This window comes from Xenopus laevis, chromosome 3S (assembly GCF_017654675.1).
Source record: "Xenopus laevis strain J_2021 chromosome 3S, Xenopus_laevis_v10.1, whole genome shotgun sequence".
NCBI classification, from domain to species: Eukaryota; Metazoa; Chordata; class Amphibia; order Anura; family Pipidae; genus Xenopus; species Xenopus laevis.
In genome coordinates this window covers 88,064,254-88,083,762 of record NC_054376.1, presented here as the reverse complement: position 1 = coordinate 88,083,762, position 19,509 = coordinate 88,064,254, and the positions used below count along the sequence as shown (strand labels likewise).

Here is a 19,509-nt window from a genome sequence, read left to right as displayed (position 1 = left end):
TTTTTAAAAAGTCAGATTTTGTTAAAAAAAAATCAGGAATTTTTCGTGATTTTTGCATTTGGAGTTTAGTAAATAACCCCCTTAATGTACATTCATATTTTAAAAAGTAGTTTTTTAGTGTCAGTATCACTTTAACATACCATACCCTCCATCCTACTATACTTCCTTAAATGTCACTGATGAAGACAGATTAAAAGAAAAGGAAAGATTTCTATGTGTTCTTAATTTACATATTGAAGCCATAGAAACTGGTTTACTTAATTGTTCATACTTTGCACAAAGTAAGTGCTGACACTGCCCTCAGCTAATGAATATATCAGCTAAAACATCTAATATTGTTATAGCTTAAAGGGAAAAAAATACCCTTGGCTTTATGGAGAATCTATGAACCACCCACCATGAAAAGAAAATGTACAGCAGAGAGTAATATATATTATATATTCCTATTTTTTATATAAATGGTGCCCTGCGTGCATGTTTCCCTTTTCATAATTAGTTCAAATAACTCTTCAGTAGGTTTCAGCTACATATCCCTTTAGCTACTGCAAATGAATATTTTAAGAATCTTTGGTGAGTATAGGGTCTGATGCTGTAGATTCATGAGCATACACATAAAATGATATGCTGGAGCACATTATTCTTGGAATATGTAGTCTAGTATTATAAAGGTGATAAATTATGGTGCAAATGGTACAATGGATCAATCCAGTTACGCAGTTTACCTGGCTTGTTTCAATGAAAAGAAGAATAAACAATAGAATGGAACTATTCCAAAAAGAAGAAAAGCCTAAAACTATAGGGTTGAATGGTTTCTAATAATATGATTTGTAGAATGCTGTAAGAATATTTTTTGGAAACATATACTATTCATAGAGCTGTCGCCTATTTATTTATAGTCTCATTCTAAAATATACTTCCTTAATATACTGTAAAGTTATATGTCTAAACACAAAGCACAAAAGAAAAAATAAATTCTTGGTGCCGTATTTGAAACATTAATTAGGCAGTCACAAATTTTCATCTGTAACTTCAGCTTTAGGGTGTGCTCACATTGGCGGTTTACTCAGTCTAATTTCATTGGACCCAAAAAAATCAGATGAATTAGGTAAAATGAAACTCCATTTAATTACTCACTTTAGAAATTCACTCAGTTTGTTCTGCTTCCAGCATTGATGAGATCAAAACAAATATAAAGAAGTGGAATGTGGAATGTTTTCAGCCTGAACAGATCACAGCACACCGCAATACAAATAAATATATTTTAAAAATCGATGGAAAAAAATCAGTATTGTTTTTATGCTATAAAACTGAATACCCATAGGTGCAATAAATGGTAATCATGCCACTGCACACTAGTGCTGACTATTTTGCTGTCCTTGGCAACCTTTTTTCCACTAAACTACCCCACTATGCACAATCCCAAAGTTCTTGAACATTAACCTTGAAACCCCACTGCAGTATCTCACAACGTAGTGTTTTGTTTGTCATCCTTATTGGTTGGCTGTGGAGTGGGGGACGGCTTCATGCAAAAGAAGAGTGGTAATTAGAAAGGAGGTGTAGACAAGTACATTGTGTTCAATATTAATAAAAGTACAACTTATGCTAAACAGCCCTTATAATGATTTGCTCATCCAACTGATCTCTCCAGCATAGTTGGTTATTAGACAAGAGACTAAAGACAAATGTTTTTGTGTGGGGAAATGGATGAGGGAAGCATTTTTGCAGCCAAAAATGGATCTTTACTCTTTACTTTGCTCTCCAACCCCTTGGATGTTGCTCTCATGGTCCTCAAAGCAGGTGCTTATTTTTGAATTCCAAGCTTGAAAGCAAGTTTTAATTGTATAAAAACTAAGTATACTGCCAAGTTGAGCCTCTTATAGGCTGCCAGTCCACAAAGGGGCTACAAAATAGCCAATCATAGACTTTATTTGACACCCCAAGGGACTCTTTCATGCTTGCGTTTCGCCCCAACTGTTTTTACATTTGAATGTTGCTCACAAGTAAAAAAGGTTGGGGACCCCTGCTCTATAGCTTGGTCACATCTGATTCAGATGAGAAGGCAATACATCCTTTCAGACTAATGCACCCAGAGTCCCGATAGATTGTGTGAAAAGATCCATCAGAGTTTGCAAAGAAATTGTGTTTTTTAATCTGTCTATAAGGACCAACCAAAATCAATGACATTATATAAAGTGAGAAAAGCCTTTAAAGGAGAACTAAACCCCCCGCGATGTTAAGTCTCCACTGGCCCCCCTCCCTGCCTCCCCTCTGCACAGTCTTACCCCAGAATTCTGTCCCCTCTTGAAATAGTGACCGCACATGCAGAGCGAGCGCAGCAGAGCTCACGGGCTTTCTGTAATCTTCATGTCTTCTTCCTCCCCTTTGGCAATTTTGGTCTCTTTTGGCACATGCGCAGTTGTTGCGAACCGGATGTTTGCTCCAACTGCGCATGTGCCAATAAGCCTCTCACTTCATGAAGCTAATCGAAGAAGATGCCGCCCGTGAGCTCCGCAGCGCTCACTCTGAATGTGCGGTCACTATTTCTAGAGGGGACAGAATTCAGGGGTAAGACTGTGCAGAGGGGAGGCAGGGAAGTGGGCCAACTGAGGGGGGCCAGTCAGGACTTAACATAGCCGGTGGTTTAGTTCTCCTTTAAGTTTTTTTTTTAGCTTGGAAAAGCTAAATTCCATTTATGCTGCTGCCATGTGTTCATTTGTCCTACTTTAAAATCACAACAAATTTGGATTCTTGAACTGCAGAAAAATAGCTACTAAAGCTAAAGGTTATACCATGTAACACCAGAGCCTTCTGGTTTTTTCTACCCAACAACAAACTGGGGTTTTGACGCTCAATTTAAGATTGTTCAAATATTAGTTGAGATTGCACACATTAAAAGCAAGAGAGACTATTTTATAATTTTAGATTTTTAGTTTCTAACATATTTGTGAGCTAATGCCGTAAAAACATTTACTGGTTAAATTTTTCACCTAAGCAACTGGAACACTTGTTATATAGTGGTCGCCTTTTACTCTTTGAGATGCTGTTTACTACAATGCCACCTTAGTTGTTATGATATGGTATTACCCTATTAAGTGAAATATTTGTTAAAATTATTGCTTTTCAGCACTTATAAAAGCCTAGAGATTATTTTATAGAGGGTGCAATAAATTATTAAACCCACAAATGCACTAGCAGAAGCTTCTCCTTGGTAATCTACAGGCAAAGCTCTTTCAAAAATGAAAAAAAAAAACCTGCTAGAGAAAGGTATTTGCAATGATGTGGTTGATTTATTGGATGTCTCACTGGTCTTGCTTCAGATAACTGCTGTCTGAATCTTGTATTATAGTCCCACAGCCTATTAATAATGGTAACACAGAAAAAATAACATCAGTAGGAGAGGGAGGGCTTGTAAAATCAGAATAATTGCTTCCTGTGTCCATTCATTGCAATTATCTGATCTGACCCATAATTCAGACGAGGAATGCAGCAAGATGGACACATTCTTTCTGTGCCTCTGTACATTTAAGTAAATGATGATACAGTAAATCAGCCACTTGCTGAAAGCATGTAAAAGATAGGGCTGAGATTTATTACAACTTGAAACCGGAATAGCAGTTATTACAGCTCTTTAAACCTACAGATTACATAAAATAGCTGCAATTAAAAGGGGCATATGGAAGTCACAGTTTAAAAAAAAAATCAAAGGGGAGGTTTCACATATTCTATTGCAAAAAAACTCAATTAGGTAAGTCTATGCATTCCTTATGTCCATTTACGTTACGTTTATTAAAATCTGAACCACCATGACAAAACCATCACAAGAACCAGGATAACAAAATACGTTGCTGTATATAATTCAGCAATATACCAAGGGGGTATGTACTAAATGGTGCAAAATTTGCTACTTGTCTTGTAACCAACAGGAACCATTTACTGTCCACTTATGGTTTAAAAAACACTCTTACCCTGTTATCTGTCTATTTATAACACTTTTATAAATCCATCAAAGCAACTTGTTTGCATTCCTTTGAAAACACCGTTTTTCCATAGACTGAAATATTATTTGTGGTTTTTGACTCATTTAGCTTTTTATGCAGCAGCTCTTCAGTTTGCAGTTTCAGAAATCTGGTTGCTAGGGCCCAAATTACCCTAGCAACCATGCATTTCTTTGAATAAGAGACTGGGATATGAATAGGAGAGGGTCTGAATTAAAAGATGAGTAATAAAAAGTAGTAATAACAATACATGTGTAGCCTTACAGAGCATTTGTTTTAGATGGGGTCAGTGGCCCCCATTTGAAAGCTGGAAAGAGTCAGAAGAAAAAGACAAATAATTCAAAAACTATAGAAAATTAAATAATGAAGACAAATTGAAAAGTTGCTTAGAATTAGCCAATCTAGAACATATTGAAAGTTTACTTAAAGGTGAACAACCCCTTTAAGCTAAATTTGCATTGATAGTGTCATAAGTTCATAAGCCCAGGTCTTTTATTTTGTTACCATGCCTAGTCGAAATAATTGACATTAATTCTATCAACAGGGTCATGGAGATGCCGTATGCCTACCAGTGTTGCGCCTTTGCAGTTTGTGAAAATCTAAAGCATTTAGGGCAGATGAACAAAGATGAAAACAGCAGTGCTGATGATTTCTATCGCAAAGACATAGGATTGCTGCACCTTCAAGGTAACATTTAAACCTGTCAAACAGTAACATAGTAGAGGAGGTTCAAAAAAGACACGTCCATTGAGTTCAACATTTTTGTCTAAATGAATTATTCCTAAGTGTTAATCCAGAGGAAGCGTTAAATATATTAAGCAAAAGTTTGAACAAACAGGTGGAGGCCTCTTTATTAAAGCTCACATTTTAGTGGTTCTAGAGGTGTTTGAAACTACCATTTAACTCAATTCCTCTAAAAATACCAATGCCATGGAATTTATTAAAAAATGCAAATATAAAAGTAAGAACAGCAAAAAAGGCTGAACGATGAGCTAAATAATACATAACACTCTAAACCTAGTTTTTTGGGGCAATTATTAGAAATTATTAGAAAACCTCTAAAAATCGGAATTTAAACTGGTCCAATAGGATCAGCGCAGCTCCTGTTGACTTATATGGGGCCTCAACAGATTTTACTTGGAGCAGTTTTGTATTAAAGGTTTTTGTGGTCTTTACACTTCATAAATTTAAAATTTTTAGAGTTTTAGAGAAATAAAAAAAACATGAATTTTTAGAGAACAAATGTGATTCATTAAAGAAAAAAGAACATTTTTAGTAAATCTGCCCCATAATTTTTGTAACTCTGCAATGCAGGGAAAAAGTACCGAACTGCCTTGCTCCTGCCAATGCTGCACTCTGCTCTGCGTTCTGCACCACAAACCATATAAAAAAACTTGCCACAAAGTGCAGAGCACGGTCAGTCCCCCTGGGGTATGCCTTTGCATTTATTTAAGGAAATGATCCCTGCTCTGTATTATCCATGTATTGTGCCACAGTATACATATATATTGTTTGGCACAATACTTGGTGCTTAATCTTACAGTTACTCTGTGCTTCACTCATAGTTAAAGGAATTGTTCAGTATAACAATAAAAACCAGGTAAATAGATAGGCTGTGCACAATAAAAAAATGTGTATAATATAGTTAGTTAGGCAAAAATGGAATGTATAAAAGCTGGAGTGACTGGATGTGTAACATAATAGCCAGAACACTACTTCCTGGTTTGCAGCTCTCTTGGTTTCCAAGCAGTAACCAATCAGTGATTTGAGGGCTTACCTCCCAACTGTCCTGTTTTCAGCGGGACAGTCCCTCTTTTGACAGCTCAACCCGCAGTCACGCGTTTGTACTGGAAAGTCCAGATTTCTCTGAACTGAACAGCCAAAAAAGATAGAATGTTTCTAACTTAATTGGTTATTGGCAGAGAGCCCAGAGTAGATACTTAAAGGGGAAGGCGTTTTGTCGCATGCGCAGTAGGAGCATTTCGCTGGTACGGATCTACTGCGCATGCTCCAAAAGTCACGATGTACTTTTGGCGCATGCGCAGTAGATCGTACCGGCGAAATGCTCCTACTGCGCATGCGCCGGTCAAAGCAGGAAGAAGATCGCGTGGAAGAAGATGTCGTCTGTGAACTCCCTGGACTGGACCTGCGCAGAAGGGTAAGTAACAAGTTAGGGGCATTTGCCCAGCGGTACGGGTAGGCCAGGGGGGAGGAGAGAGGGTGGGCAACACATGGGAGGGGGGTAGGGTTTTTGCGCCAACTAGGTTTCCTTCCCCTTTAAGATACATTTGTAACAGTTTTGTCTCTTGGGAAAAGTTAGACTCACAGCTTAAAGAGCAATTCACCTTCATTAGTAAAACTGTAATAAAACATAAAAACTACAGAAATGTGTGCAAACTTTCATAACCTGGCAAACTTTGTAAAATGGGCATGGTAATTAGGTGGTGCGGCCGCCCAAAGAAGTGCGGTCAAAAAAATGTTGCAGCAAATATTTTTGTCCCTCTTTCTGTTTCCAGAATGTTGAGATGTATCTTGAGGGGGAGCCACATGGCTCATAACTGTTGCTTTTGAATCTGAGCTGAATGCTCAGAGGATCAATTGCAAACTCACTGAACAATTATGTCCCATGTGGTCCCCCCTCACTGACTAACTCAGAGTTAAAGGAAAACTATACCCTCAAAATGAATACTTGAGCAACAGATAGTTTATATCAAATTGAATGACATATTAAAGAATCTTACCAAACTGGAATATATATTTACATAAATATTGCCCTTTTACATCTCTTGCCTTAATCCACCATTTCGTGACTCTATCTGTGCTGCCTCAGAGATCACCTGACCAGAAATACTACAACACTAACTGTAACAGGAAGAAGTGAGGAAGCAAAAGGCAGAACTCTGTCTGTTAATTGGCTCATGTGACCTTACATGTGGTCTGTATGTGTGCACAGTGAATCTTATGATCTCAGGGGGCGGCCCTTATTTTTTAAAATGGCAATTTTCTATTTATGATTACCCAATGGTACATACTACTAAAAAAGTATATTATTATGATAATGGTTCATTTACATGAAGCAGGGTTTTACACATGAGCTGTTTTACTCAGTATCTTTTAATAGAGACCTACATTGTTTGGGGGGTATAGTTTTCCTTTAAAGAGCTGAAAAGCAGGAAGTAGTGTTCTGGCTATTATGTTAGACATCCAGTCACTCCAGCCTTTATACATTACATTTTTGCCTAACTAACTATATTAGAAACATTTTTTATTTTTCACAGTCTATTTACACAGTTTTTATTTTTACACTGAACTGTTCCTTTTAAGCTGAGTGAACCAGACTAGTCAGAGCAGCTGTTGGTAGAAAATGGAACTATGGGTTGTTGTGGTTTGCATATAAAATTCTGTTGGAGGGAATATAATATGTTTCGACCTTTGTGAATTTTAGCGACCATGTTTGGTCCTTTCTGACAAATTCCAGACCTCAACAACTTCCTTACCAAGTTTTCGATCAAATGGCTTTTGCGAACATACGCAGTGTATTGAATAATATTTCACAGTCGGAAAGTCCAGGGCAGGTGTTAACGCTAACCGTTGCTTAGCGATGTAATATTCACCAGCGAATGATCTTACATTGCGAGCAGCGCTAAACATTTGCAAAAACTTCACTTGTGATTTTTAATTACATTCCCCCTTGTGTGTGCTGTCTATAATGTTTATTATGCTTTCCAGCGAATAGAAAATGTCATATAATTGGTATATATGGTGTATAATATGTTTTGGTGACTGTTAATATGTGGGGGCTGTACTATTTGTACAGATATAGGACCAGTTATCCAGAACGTTTGGAACCTAGGGTTTTCCAGATAGCGGGTCTTTCTGTAATGCGGATTTCTATACCTTAAGTCTACTAAAAATTATTTAAACATTAAATAAACCCAATAGGATTGTTTTGATGATTTTCTGGATAACAGATCCCATATCTGTACCACAAAGGGGGGATATTCAGCTGAATTAGTCTACAAACCACTGCCATGTCTCCACTAGAAATTGTCTAAAAAACTTAAATTTTTTAAGGTTTTTTAGGTATTCTTATTCTTTAGCGCATCGTTCAGTGCTTTTTTTTTCATTCGTACTTTTTTATAAATTTTTTTATAAATCTTACAACATTCGTAGTTTTAGGGGCAGATTTATCAAGGGTCGAAGTGAATTCGAGGGAGTTTTCGTAATAAAAAAATTTGAAATTCTAAGTAATTTTTTGGATACTTTGACCATCGAATAGGATACTACGACTTTGAATTTACTTTGAATTCGATTCGAAGTAAAAATAGTTTGAATATTCGACCATTCGATAATCGAAGTACTGTCTCTTTAAAAAAAAACTTCGACTTCAATACTTCGCCAAATTAAACCTGCCGAAGTGCTATGTAAGCCTATGGGGACCTTCTACAACCATTTTCTAAGTATTTACACATCGACGTTAAATCGTTCGTTCGTACGCTAAAATCGTCCGAAACGTTCGATTTACTTCGATTGGTCGATGCCCAAATTCAGTGTACAATACTTCGATATTCAAAGTATTTTAATTCAATGGTCTAATTTCGAAGTATTTTACACTTCAAAATTCAACCCTTGATAAATCTGCCCCTTAGAGTTTGTGAGTTTAGTTGTGGTTCCAAAGACCTCTTAAACCACTAAAATCCTCCGACCCTCAACAAATAAGCCTCTGCGTCTGTAAGAAGATTTTCAGCTGCTCAGCAATCAGACATATTTTCTTAGTTGCTCTGGTTGACTCTGAGATGAGCAGTAGGGTGGATTTAATAGTCCCACTCATGTAAGAACAGATCGACAGTTAGCCCACTCACATCCATTCAATAGCAATTGCATACATTCTGCACCTGCATTCTATAACTGTAAAATTGTCCACAGCTTAAGACTGACAGATATCATGTGTTCATTTCATCAATCTAAGCATTTTACTGTACAGCAGTCACAGGTCTGGTTTTATTTACGTTCATCCTTTATTTAGATGAACCTGCATTGAGTTTCAGGTCAGGGACTACATAAAGTATGTTGAAACTTCAAGGAAGAGAGAATAACGGGCAACATTTCTATCTTTTCAGATGACCGAGACTTTGAGGATTTTCTGCTCGACTTTGAAGAAGATGTAAAAGTGCTTCATTCAGTACAATGCACACCTTCTGCAGGTAAACTCCAAATCTGAAACGTAAAAACTGTGCTCTTTAACAGTGCAGGTAGCGATACATTTACTAAGTAGAAAGATGAAAGGGCCAGATTTAATACAAATAAAATTTTATTTTATAGTTTATCACATGAAAACTTATGGGCAAGATTCAAATTGAGGAAAAACTAATTTTCTCCTAATTCAGTTCAAATTTTTCCCCCATAAACTTTCATAGAATTATCATGAGATAAACAGTGAGATAAGTTTTTCTCTTTTAATTGCCTTTGGCTCTATGGGAATCTGAATCTGGAACTCAATTAGAACATGAGCTTTTCTCATCAAATTGAATCTGTCCCAATGTGTCAAAAATAAAGGCTAATTTCTACATCTTTTTATACATTGCTTAATTTTTCCTGTGTCAGACTGGCAAAGGGTTTTTTGGGGGTTTTTTGGCATTGGAAGCATAAATCGCAAATCATGGACCTTGAACCACAGAATTTCCCACAATAGTAAACAGATAAGAGAAGCAAGGCTACTGATTAAAAATGATAATTTTAAGCATAATCAATAAAGCTGACATACACAACGTGTTTTCTAACACTAAGCAAATGTCCCAATAAATCCGTTTGAAAAAAATAAAAAAGTTATTTCAAATAACAGTTGCAAGTAAAAGTAGATAAGGGACATGTAGTATGGGACCTATTAACCAGAATGCTCCGGACTTAGGGTTTTCCATATAAGAGGTCTTTCCCTAATTTGGATCTCCATTCTTAAGCCTGCTAAAAAAAATCATATAATAAAAAATTAACAAGGATTAGTTATTTTAGTTAAGATCAAGTACAAGGTACTGTTTTATTATTACAGAGAAATATAAATATTTGTAAATATTACTATGAAGATTTTCATTCATCCAGGTCATGGTATATCTAGTATAGGTAAATCAAAAACAACTGGACTTGCTGAGTAATCTACTTAGCAAGTCCAGTTGTTTTTAGATTTACCTATACTAGATATATTTGTAAATATTGTTACTACCCCTAGATAACTAAAGGCTTTCTAAAGTTAATTATTTCCTTTTCTCTATAGGACCTTTCAAGCCTTGCGATCACCTTTTTGGAAGTTGGCTGACCCGAATTGGAGTGTGGCTTATAGTGCTCCTATCTTTTGTTTGTAATGCTTTGGTGATTGCTACAGTCTTCCGACCTCTATCATATGTACCTTCCATAAAGCTTCTGATTGGCCTAATAGCCGTTATGAATACACTGATGGGCTTGTCCAGTGGTGTGCTAGCAACTGTTGATGCCTTAACCTTTGGCAACTTTGCTCAGTACGGTGCATGGTGGGAAAGTGGTGTGGGCTGCCAGATAACTGGTTTTCTGTCAGTTTTCGCAGCAGAGACCTCAATCTTTCTTCTTACCATTGCAGCATTAGAGCGGGGTTTCTCCATTAAATGTGCGACAAAATTTGAAACAAAATCTTCATTCATAAGTGTCAAACTTTCTATTGTCTTTTGCTTTCTCCTATCCATTGTTATTGCAGTTTCACCATTGCTGAGTGGAAGTACCTATGGGACTTCTCCATTGTGCTTTCCCTTGCTCTTTGGGGATTCCTCTTCTATGGGCTTTATGGTAGCTTTGGTTCTTCTAAACTCATTATGCTTTCTTGTGATGACTGTTGCCTATACAAAACTCTACTGCTCTTTAGAAAAAAGCGAATTGGAAAATGTATGGGAGTGCTCAATGGTAAAACATATAGCTTTGCTGCTCTTCTCAAACTGCATCCTATACTGCCCTGTAGCCTTACTGTCTTTCTCCTCACTCTTAAATCTAACATTCATCAGCCCGGAAGTGAATAAGTCAATACTGTTGTTGATAATCCCACTCCCTGCATGTTTGAACCCTCTGCTTTACATACTTTTTAATCCACATTTCAAAGAAGATATTGGAAGTCTTAAAAATGAAGACATGCTGTGGAGTAGATCTACACACACAAGTTTGGCCTCAGTCAGTTCTGAAGATGCTGAAAAGCAGTCGTGTGATTCTACACAAGCTCTTGTAACCTTTGCAAGCTCCAGCATATCATATGATTTGCCAGCAAGCAGCAAATCATCTTCCTATCAAACGTCTAACAACTATAAACTTTCAGCAGTGGCATTTGTTCCTTGTCACTAAAATCAGTTGTGAGTTACCATAATACTTGTTTCCTAGGTGCTCATGCTAAGTATAATGAATGCCTTGCAGAAAAGTGCCTGTAAATATAAATGGGGAAAAACAGTGGCGTAACTAGAGTGCGCCTGGCCCAGTTACACCCAGCGCACTCCAATCCCCATCCTCCCGCCCACTTCCTGCCTCCAACCACTTCTCATCCTGACTCCGCCCCTGCACAGTTCAGACTCTGTCGATGCCCAGACCTTACCTGCCCACCCAGACTCCACCCGCCCCACCCAGACTCCACCCACTATGCTGATTCGCTCTCTTTCCCCACTGCGGGTAAGAGAACGGCTGAGGAAGGGTTCTTGTTGGCTATAGAGGAAGCAGACTGGGCCTCCCTGCAACTGCGCAGACTGCTTCCACTATAGTTATGCCACTGGGGAAAAATATCAAGAACGCCTTTTTCCTTCTCCTATCAGTCATCGTTAAAATTGGTTCACAATCTGACACCTAGAATTCTTCATTGTTTTTCAGCTTTAGCTTGCGTTTCACCTTGCCATTTATTGAAGTAAAGCATACCAAAAATGATCTCCAGAAAATTAATAGAATATCTATGACTCTGATTTCTATTTTTCTGGTCAGAAGAATAATGGTGTTGCAACTCCAGTGTTGTTTTCATATTGAACGTGTTGACTTTTTATATTATAAAACAAATAAGATAACCACTACATGACTCTACATACTATTTCTCAACATAGTTTTCACCCAGCTAGATAGACATGGCCCCATAATAATAATAATAACAACAATAAAATCTTTTGGAAGAGGTTAGCTGCATCCAAGTTTGTGAAAAGACAAAAGTACAAATTTAAGTGAGTAATAACTGTTTCAGTTTGTTTTACACACACTAAGGGAGTTATTCACTCAAAATATAATTTAGTAGCAACATTTACTACTCAGGAGTAATAAAAAACCTTTCAACTTACTGTGCAAAGCATGGTGGTTGATTAAAATCATTTTGGCCAACTATTTAGGACACTACACTGCTTCCTCCATCTGCCACATCTCTGAGTGTCAGAGGAGTTAAATAATATCCTGAAATTGAAATGAAATAAAATTAAACCTTAGGCATTTCAGAGAGGTCGCAATTCAGTGTAGACACAAAACAGATGGGGCCTAACTTATTCATGCATGTGCTGCTCTCCACAGTTGAACCTCAATAATACTGCCAAATGTTGTAGCCAGGGACAGATTGACTGTTTGGTAAGTTGCTTGTTGAGTGCATGGAGGGTTCCAAAAGATGTACTTGCGTTCCTCACACAACACATGACCATCAGGTGTTATGTATCTTGCTATTAATCATCAAATTTATTTATCTAAAGTGTTATGGATATAGAAAAACAAAACAGGATACATCCACTTTAAGGTTTCATTAATGAAATCCTTTTTTTGAAACGTGGGTGATTCTGCTCTCTTTTATTATGGCTTTAAAGGACAACCAAAATGACCACATGCAATATAGCCTGGCTTTCCACTTTTTCGAAAAGCAGGATCTACGAGAGCTTTCTGTGCCTTACTGAACATGCTTCTAGAAATAATTCTGGGTAATGAGTGTGCTCAACAGATCATTGCACAAATATATTGCTCTGTTTGTTTAGTTTTACTTTAACATGGTCCATCTGTTTAATATGTTATAAGTTCCTTTTCTGCTGCATATTTCAAATGTTCCATATTTGTATAAATAATAAGGAATGTGGCTTGATCATATTCACATTCCTCCTTAAAAAGGCGTATTTACCTCCCAAAAAAAAAGTGCATTTCATAAATGTTTTGAAATAGGAGTAAAGTAACAACAGTTTTGGCTTTTGAAAATGGACGCCCGCGATTTCAGACTCTGTAATCTTTAGAATATTTACAGAATGTTTCAACAATTTCTATTTAATTGTTTAGATATTTGCAGAGAGAAAAACTGAAGCAATCTAATTTGTTTCAAAGCTAATTAATCTTCACTGTAAAATTATTAACACATGAAATATTGGCTCCACCAGTCAGAAGGATGACACCTATAGCTTTTTATATACGACTTTGGAGTTGTTGAACTCTGTCCACTGGTGACAGCAACATCCAATGTAGTTCGAAAATCATGCCTTGAGGTTGTAATCACTGATGATCTCATCTTATTACGCTCATGACAGTGATTGCTTAAGATCATGTTTTATTTGCTTTAGATCCCTCAAAGCAACATTTAGCTGTACTTTGTATTGTAATCCTGTTTCATGTTGCATTATTCCAGCACTAAAGAATACTTACCAATGGTAGAAAGCTTTAATTCCTATTTTATCTCATGGGTCCTACTAAATATTTTCCAAAACCACTTTTTTATTGAACATTTAATGTCAAAACCCCCTCGAGACTATCATGGAATGTCTGTCCTTAGTAATGTTAGCAAATTGCCAATTAACCAGAAATATTTTACGGTTTCTGTAAATAGAATCCAATTTTCAGTGTTTATTGTCACTCTGTAAGCTGCAGTTATTGGATGGTGGGACATATAATATGAGTTGAAATTATTGTGGCCATCTGGTATGTCCTGCATGGTTGGAACTGTAGAAATATTTTCCCCAATGTCAGTGACGATTGGCCATCTACTTCATAATATAGAATTGGAATATAAGTATAAGTACGCTCACAGAGACCTTAAAGGCTGAGTAAACCTTATTCTGCAGGGGTATAAGACAAACAAATGTGGAGATTGCAAGGAAACTTAGAACCCCAATAAATATAGGGAGGGTACTGGAGGATTTGCTGTTTGATACAATCCAAAGCTAAGGGATCGTTTAACATTTTTACGCCATGTAAACAGGATTAACTTTTTTGTAGAAACATGTAAATCACTTAAAGTTGTACCACACTTTAAGCTCTATTCATATAAATAGATACTCTAAGTTTTATTTTTATAAGCATGTTTGAAGTATTGTGCTTAGATGTTATAACAAAAAAAAAATCAGAATTTTTTTATGGGATTTGTAAATATAGAACCGTATTTATTACTTTAATAAAGGTGCATTAACATCAAAAGACACACATGGAATGGATATCTTCAAAATGTGTTCTCTGCTCAGTCTTTCTATTTGAGGCTGTTACTGTATGTGTATATGTTGTATATATATATAAGTCTAGTGGCTGTACATAGATGATATGCTTGGTTGCTTTTTTTTATTGGATACAACAAATATATACAATTTATAATAAAATATCTGATGAAATAAAAAAACGTTTTTCTTCTTGACTCTTACAAGATAATCCAAATACACGTACTCTTTTTTTTTTCTTTCTGGATATCAATATGAAAGTTGATTGCGGGTGATACACAGTAGTATTACTGCTCACTAGGAGGAGAAATAGCTACAACCAAAGAAAATATATACAACACTAAAAATAAAGCATTTGTTAGGATTTGAAAATATTAAGGGTTTTGTTCTTTTTATTGAATATTTTTTAAAAGGGTAGGCAGGCTGGCCACTATTAAAAGGCACCAAGTTTGGCAAACTTAGTACCTTTTGTAACTTTTAGGGGTTATACTTTTAAGATGGATGACTTTTAATGATGGAGTACTGTGTAATCTGATGCTTGAGGCCTTACAATAGGTTTACCTCAGTCTTCTGAGTTCTGCTCTTCTGTACTCATATGTGGACTTCTATTCCACTGTTTTCCAACCCATTTTTAGTATGAACTGGCAGACATGGCATCGGGTGGACCATAGACTACAGGAAAACATTTAGACCATGTAAAAGTTACAGGGCACAATAACAAAATAGAACCAGAACACATCTCTGATGAGCACAGGTACATGTATTTTCCAATATGGGCTGTTGAGAGAGAAGCAAAGGATATAAAATGTTAAGCCTGCTGTGCAAACTAACTGCCAGCTGAGACAAGGTAAGGCTGGATGCACTGGTACATTTTCCGTACAAGCAACCTGGTCTCAACTCTATTCATTAACATAGGTTTATTTTGTACGTGGAAATACTAGTTTGTAATCTCACTAGCCAAAGAAAGTCACTATCTACAAAGGAAAAAAATGGCAGCTGCTGCCTTTTCTTCACACACTTTTATATAATAGCTATAGATAATGAATTTGAATACATCTATAAGTGCTTATTCTGTTAACAACTTGTTACAGTATATCAAGGTTTACTATTGCTTTAACTCATATAAGGCATATGAGGTTGGTAGGTCTGTAGTTTTGTATGGAGGTGTTTTTGAAAACAAAAGCAAGGTACATACTGTAAGTATTCCCTTCAATCAGACATCTGCTCTACTCACCCTGGTTGCATTTAGAAACAGTTTTGCCTGCTGACCATCATGTGGTGTACAGGTGACCTGTCACGGTAGCTCTTGATTATTCTCCACTAGGGCATGACAGTTGCTGATAAACCACAGAAAGCCACACACACATACATTATGTAATAGTTCACTCCGGTGACATCACACACATTTGGATGTTATGACACAGCTGTAGTGTAAGAGAAGAAATGATTGACAATTAACGATTAAAGTGAGTGTGTAATTGCTTCAGGCTGCCTTATGTTTACATGAATAGATTTACCCACACCAGAGATGACAACTAAAAACTGACAATTCCCAACCAGTTTTTAGGTACCGCAACCTGAATATTGAGCTGGCCTGGATGTATATTTTCTGCATTAATCCCCAAATTATATGTAATTGCTGATGCTTTTTTTCCCACACATCCAGATTTCCAGAACAAAAAGACATAGAATTATTGGTAATACATAAATATTATGTTTAAAATATTTGCTTTGGTGTATACTTAAGGGAAATCAATAAAGAATGAAATAATTTGACCTATCAGTTGTCCTTTCAAAATGACTTATTACTTTTTCTTGAATAGAAGCAATGCCTGGCTTCAAAAAGATTAAGTAAGCAATTCTAAAGTTGTGTTCCTTATTTTTTACCCATATGCTTTCAGTTAAGCAAACTACACAGTACAGGTACTGTAATACAATAAATACTTTTCAAATAATGGACCAGATTCAATTTGATGAGAAAATTTTATGTCATTGTTGATCACAAGAAAAGTCAATTGAAGTATAAGGGAAAATCTAGGGAGATAAGTCTTTCTTGCCTAAATGGAGCTGGTCCAAAAATGGGAATCAAATTGAATGATGATCTCCAATGCAAATAATCTTTCAAACAATTACCAATTTGTGAAAAGGGGTCACAAAGAAAGTAGAAACTACAGAAAATGAAAGTAAAAGGTGACACAAAGAGAGTAGAAACTACAGGTATAAGACTTGTTATCCAGAATTATCTGGGGTATTAATGATAAGGGCTATTTACGTAAATTAAATCTTCATATCTTGTCTCCTCAAGAATCATTAAACATTCATTTTTTATACTAATTGTCTTGCCTCAAATAAGGATTAATTATACTGTATGTTAGTTACGACTCCCTATGTCTTTATTTAAACTTTAGCTCTCCTTTAAACTTTAGTTCTCTTTTAATTGTTAATTTTGTATTTGCATATTATAAGGTGAACGTGTAATTGTTTACATTTGTTTCTAATTGTAGAATAAAAGAGAGGAACTACTCTAGGCATCTGGTATAGAGAAATCGCTCGACTACAAAAAAAAGGCCTTCGAAGAATTTTTTGACTTCTGTGCAATCATGTCATAAGGAGTGATGCTTCGTCTGGCGTAAAACTAAATACATGTCTTTAGATATACACAGATTAGCTCTTTATAATGGATGAGTTCCAAAATCACGATGCGTGGCATTAAGTCATGTATAAGGATTACAGGGGAGGTTTATAAAAACATCAAATATTCATCAAATATTGCCCATAAATGTTGGCAAATCATTTTACACAGCTTTATAAATAGGCCCCTAAGGGGCAGATTTACTAAGGGTCGAATATCGAGGGTTTATTAACCCTCGATATTCGAATATCGAAGTCGAACGATTTAGCGCTAATCCTATGATCGAACGATCGAAGGATTATTCCTTCGATCGAACGATTAAATCCTTCGAATCGAACGATTCAAAGGATTTTAATACAACGATCGAAGGAATATCCTTCGATCAAAAAAACACAGGCAAGCCTATGGGGACCTTCCCCATAGGCTAACATTGAGTTCGGTAGCTTTTAGCTGCCGAACTAGGGGGTCGAAGTTTTTCTTAAAGAGACAGTACTTCGACTATCGAATGGTCGAATAGTCGAACGATTTTTAGTTCCAATCGTTCGATTCGTAGTCGAAGGTCGAACTAGCCCATTCGATGGTCGAAGTAGCCCAAAAAACACTTCGAAATTCGAAGTTTTTTAATTCGAATCCTTCACTCGAGCTTTGTAAATGTGCCCCCAAGTGTGGTACAGCAGAGATCTCAGTGAATCTAACCATCTGGGGAATTATGTATGATTCTGTAGTCGTCCACATACTGTTAGGGGGTTATTTACTAAACTTTGAATGCAAAAATCACGAAAAATTTGTGATTTTCTTTTTATAAAATTGGACTTTTAAAAGAAATCACACATTTTTCGGAATTTATTAAACCCCGAGGATGGTAAAGTCGGAATCTGAAAATCCGGCATCTCAGATCTGTCGAGCTTGCATATAAGTCATTGGGAGAAGTCCCAATCAATTTTTTTTGATGCGCGCTGGGTTTTTGGAAATACCACAGTGCTACGCAATATGTTGGCACTATATAAATACATGTTAATAATAATAATAAAACCCTGAAGTTTTCATGGTCGGATGAAAAATCAGAAAAATGTGAAAATCGTATTTTTCAAGATTTTTTAGGATGTTTTTCCTGCAAATAAAATTGTCGGGAAAGTGTATTAATAAATAAACCCAAAAAACCCGTGGTCAGGTCGGATTTGGTCACAGTTTTTTTCAGAAAATGTTGAGATAAATTCGGACTTTGATAACCCCCTAAGTGTGTGAAACGTTTAAAAACTCATTTGCTCTTTTAGCTCATGACTGTTGCATTTTGATCAGTAACTACAGTATGTGTGGGACTGGATGCATTGTGTAAAACACAGGCACAATCAGTCATGTTTTTTTTGCAATTTGTGCCCTGCTCTGCCTTGCTGCAGGTCTCTGCACTTCAAAATGGACCCGTGTTAAGTTTTTGCTTGCATCACCTCTAAAAGTATACTTAAATATTTAGGGGTACATTAACCATATCAATGTTAAAGAGAGTAGAAGACCACAAGTGTGTTTAGTTTAAAAATACCAGTCCTTGTTCTGTACAACTTGTAAGCGTTAAAGGAAAGGGAAAGCTTCAATCACTGGGGAGGAGGGTGGTGACCCCTACAGTGATTGTAATTATTTACCTGATACCCGGGCTGGTGTTCCTCTGCTTTTTTGACAAAAAAACTTTTCTACCCTACTGCAAATGCACATGCCCTGTGATTTTAAGAAAGAAGAAGGGGTTGATGGTAGCTCGTGGTATTTGCTGAGAAGAACCCCAGACCAGTGAAGTTTTCTGCTAAAAGAAGCAGGTAAGTGATTGAAGCTTTCCTTCTCCATCAGATAAGTGATTAAAGCTTTCCTTCTCCTTTAAAATATGTATGAGACATAAAGAACTTTTCCAGATGTCAAATAGCTCCTTTATAAGATTTATAAGTTGGCCACCAGTCAAACAGGTTCCAGCTTTCTAAATAGGTTCCAACACTAGCAAGAGATCAGCCAAGGATATTCCATGTCCCTTGGAAGCTTGTGAGCCTTACTACAATCTCACCAACCTGTGGTTTATTGTTATTTAAACATTTGAACTACAAATTATCTAGGAGTTAGTTTAGTTTAGTATTAACAGGTATCTCATCTGCTTATATTTTTGGTTTAATTGCTTTATAATGCCTCTTGGTTCATGTTACTGAGTACTGCTGTTCTCTACATGCTTTTATTTTTCAGCCTTTGATGGTAGTTCTCTTCTCACTGTAAACTGGTATTTTTGATCCTCTATTCCTTCATGTTTAAATATTTCCAATCTATTTTTTTTTTGCAATTCTTAGCCAGTTTTCTGTATCTAAATATAAATGGTTTTCATAAAATTATAAATATTACAATTGTGATTGAGCTCTTGCCTCTGCATTATCAAGGTTTTTTATATTAATCACTCCTCTAACTACGCTGAAGCCAAGCAACCAACCAT

At 36.4% G+C, this 19,509-nt stretch overlaps 1 protein-coding gene across 1 annotated transcript in view; it reads left to right on the top strand.

Annotated features, from left to right (window-relative positions):
- Nucleotides 1–14,601, top strand: part of lgr5.S (leucine-rich repeat containing G protein-coupled receptor 5 S homeolog) — a 114,569-nt gene extending 99,968 nt beyond the window's left edge. Inside the window, exons 16-19 of the mRNA XM_041588604.1 lie at nucleotides 4,540–4,682; nucleotides 9,116–9,199; nucleotides 10,264–11,454; nucleotides 11,508–14,601. Of these exons, the coding sequence (XP_041444538.1) occupies nucleotides 4,540–4,682; nucleotides 9,116–9,199; nucleotides 10,264–11,348 (1,312 nt within the window). The 3' untranslated portion in view covers nucleotides 11,349–11,454; nucleotides 11,508–14,601. The remainder of the gene's footprint in view (nucleotides 1–4,539; nucleotides 4,683–9,115; nucleotides 9,200–10,263; nucleotides 11,455–11,507) is intronic.
- The last annotated feature ends 4,908 nt before the right edge of the window (nucleotides 14,602–19,509 follow it).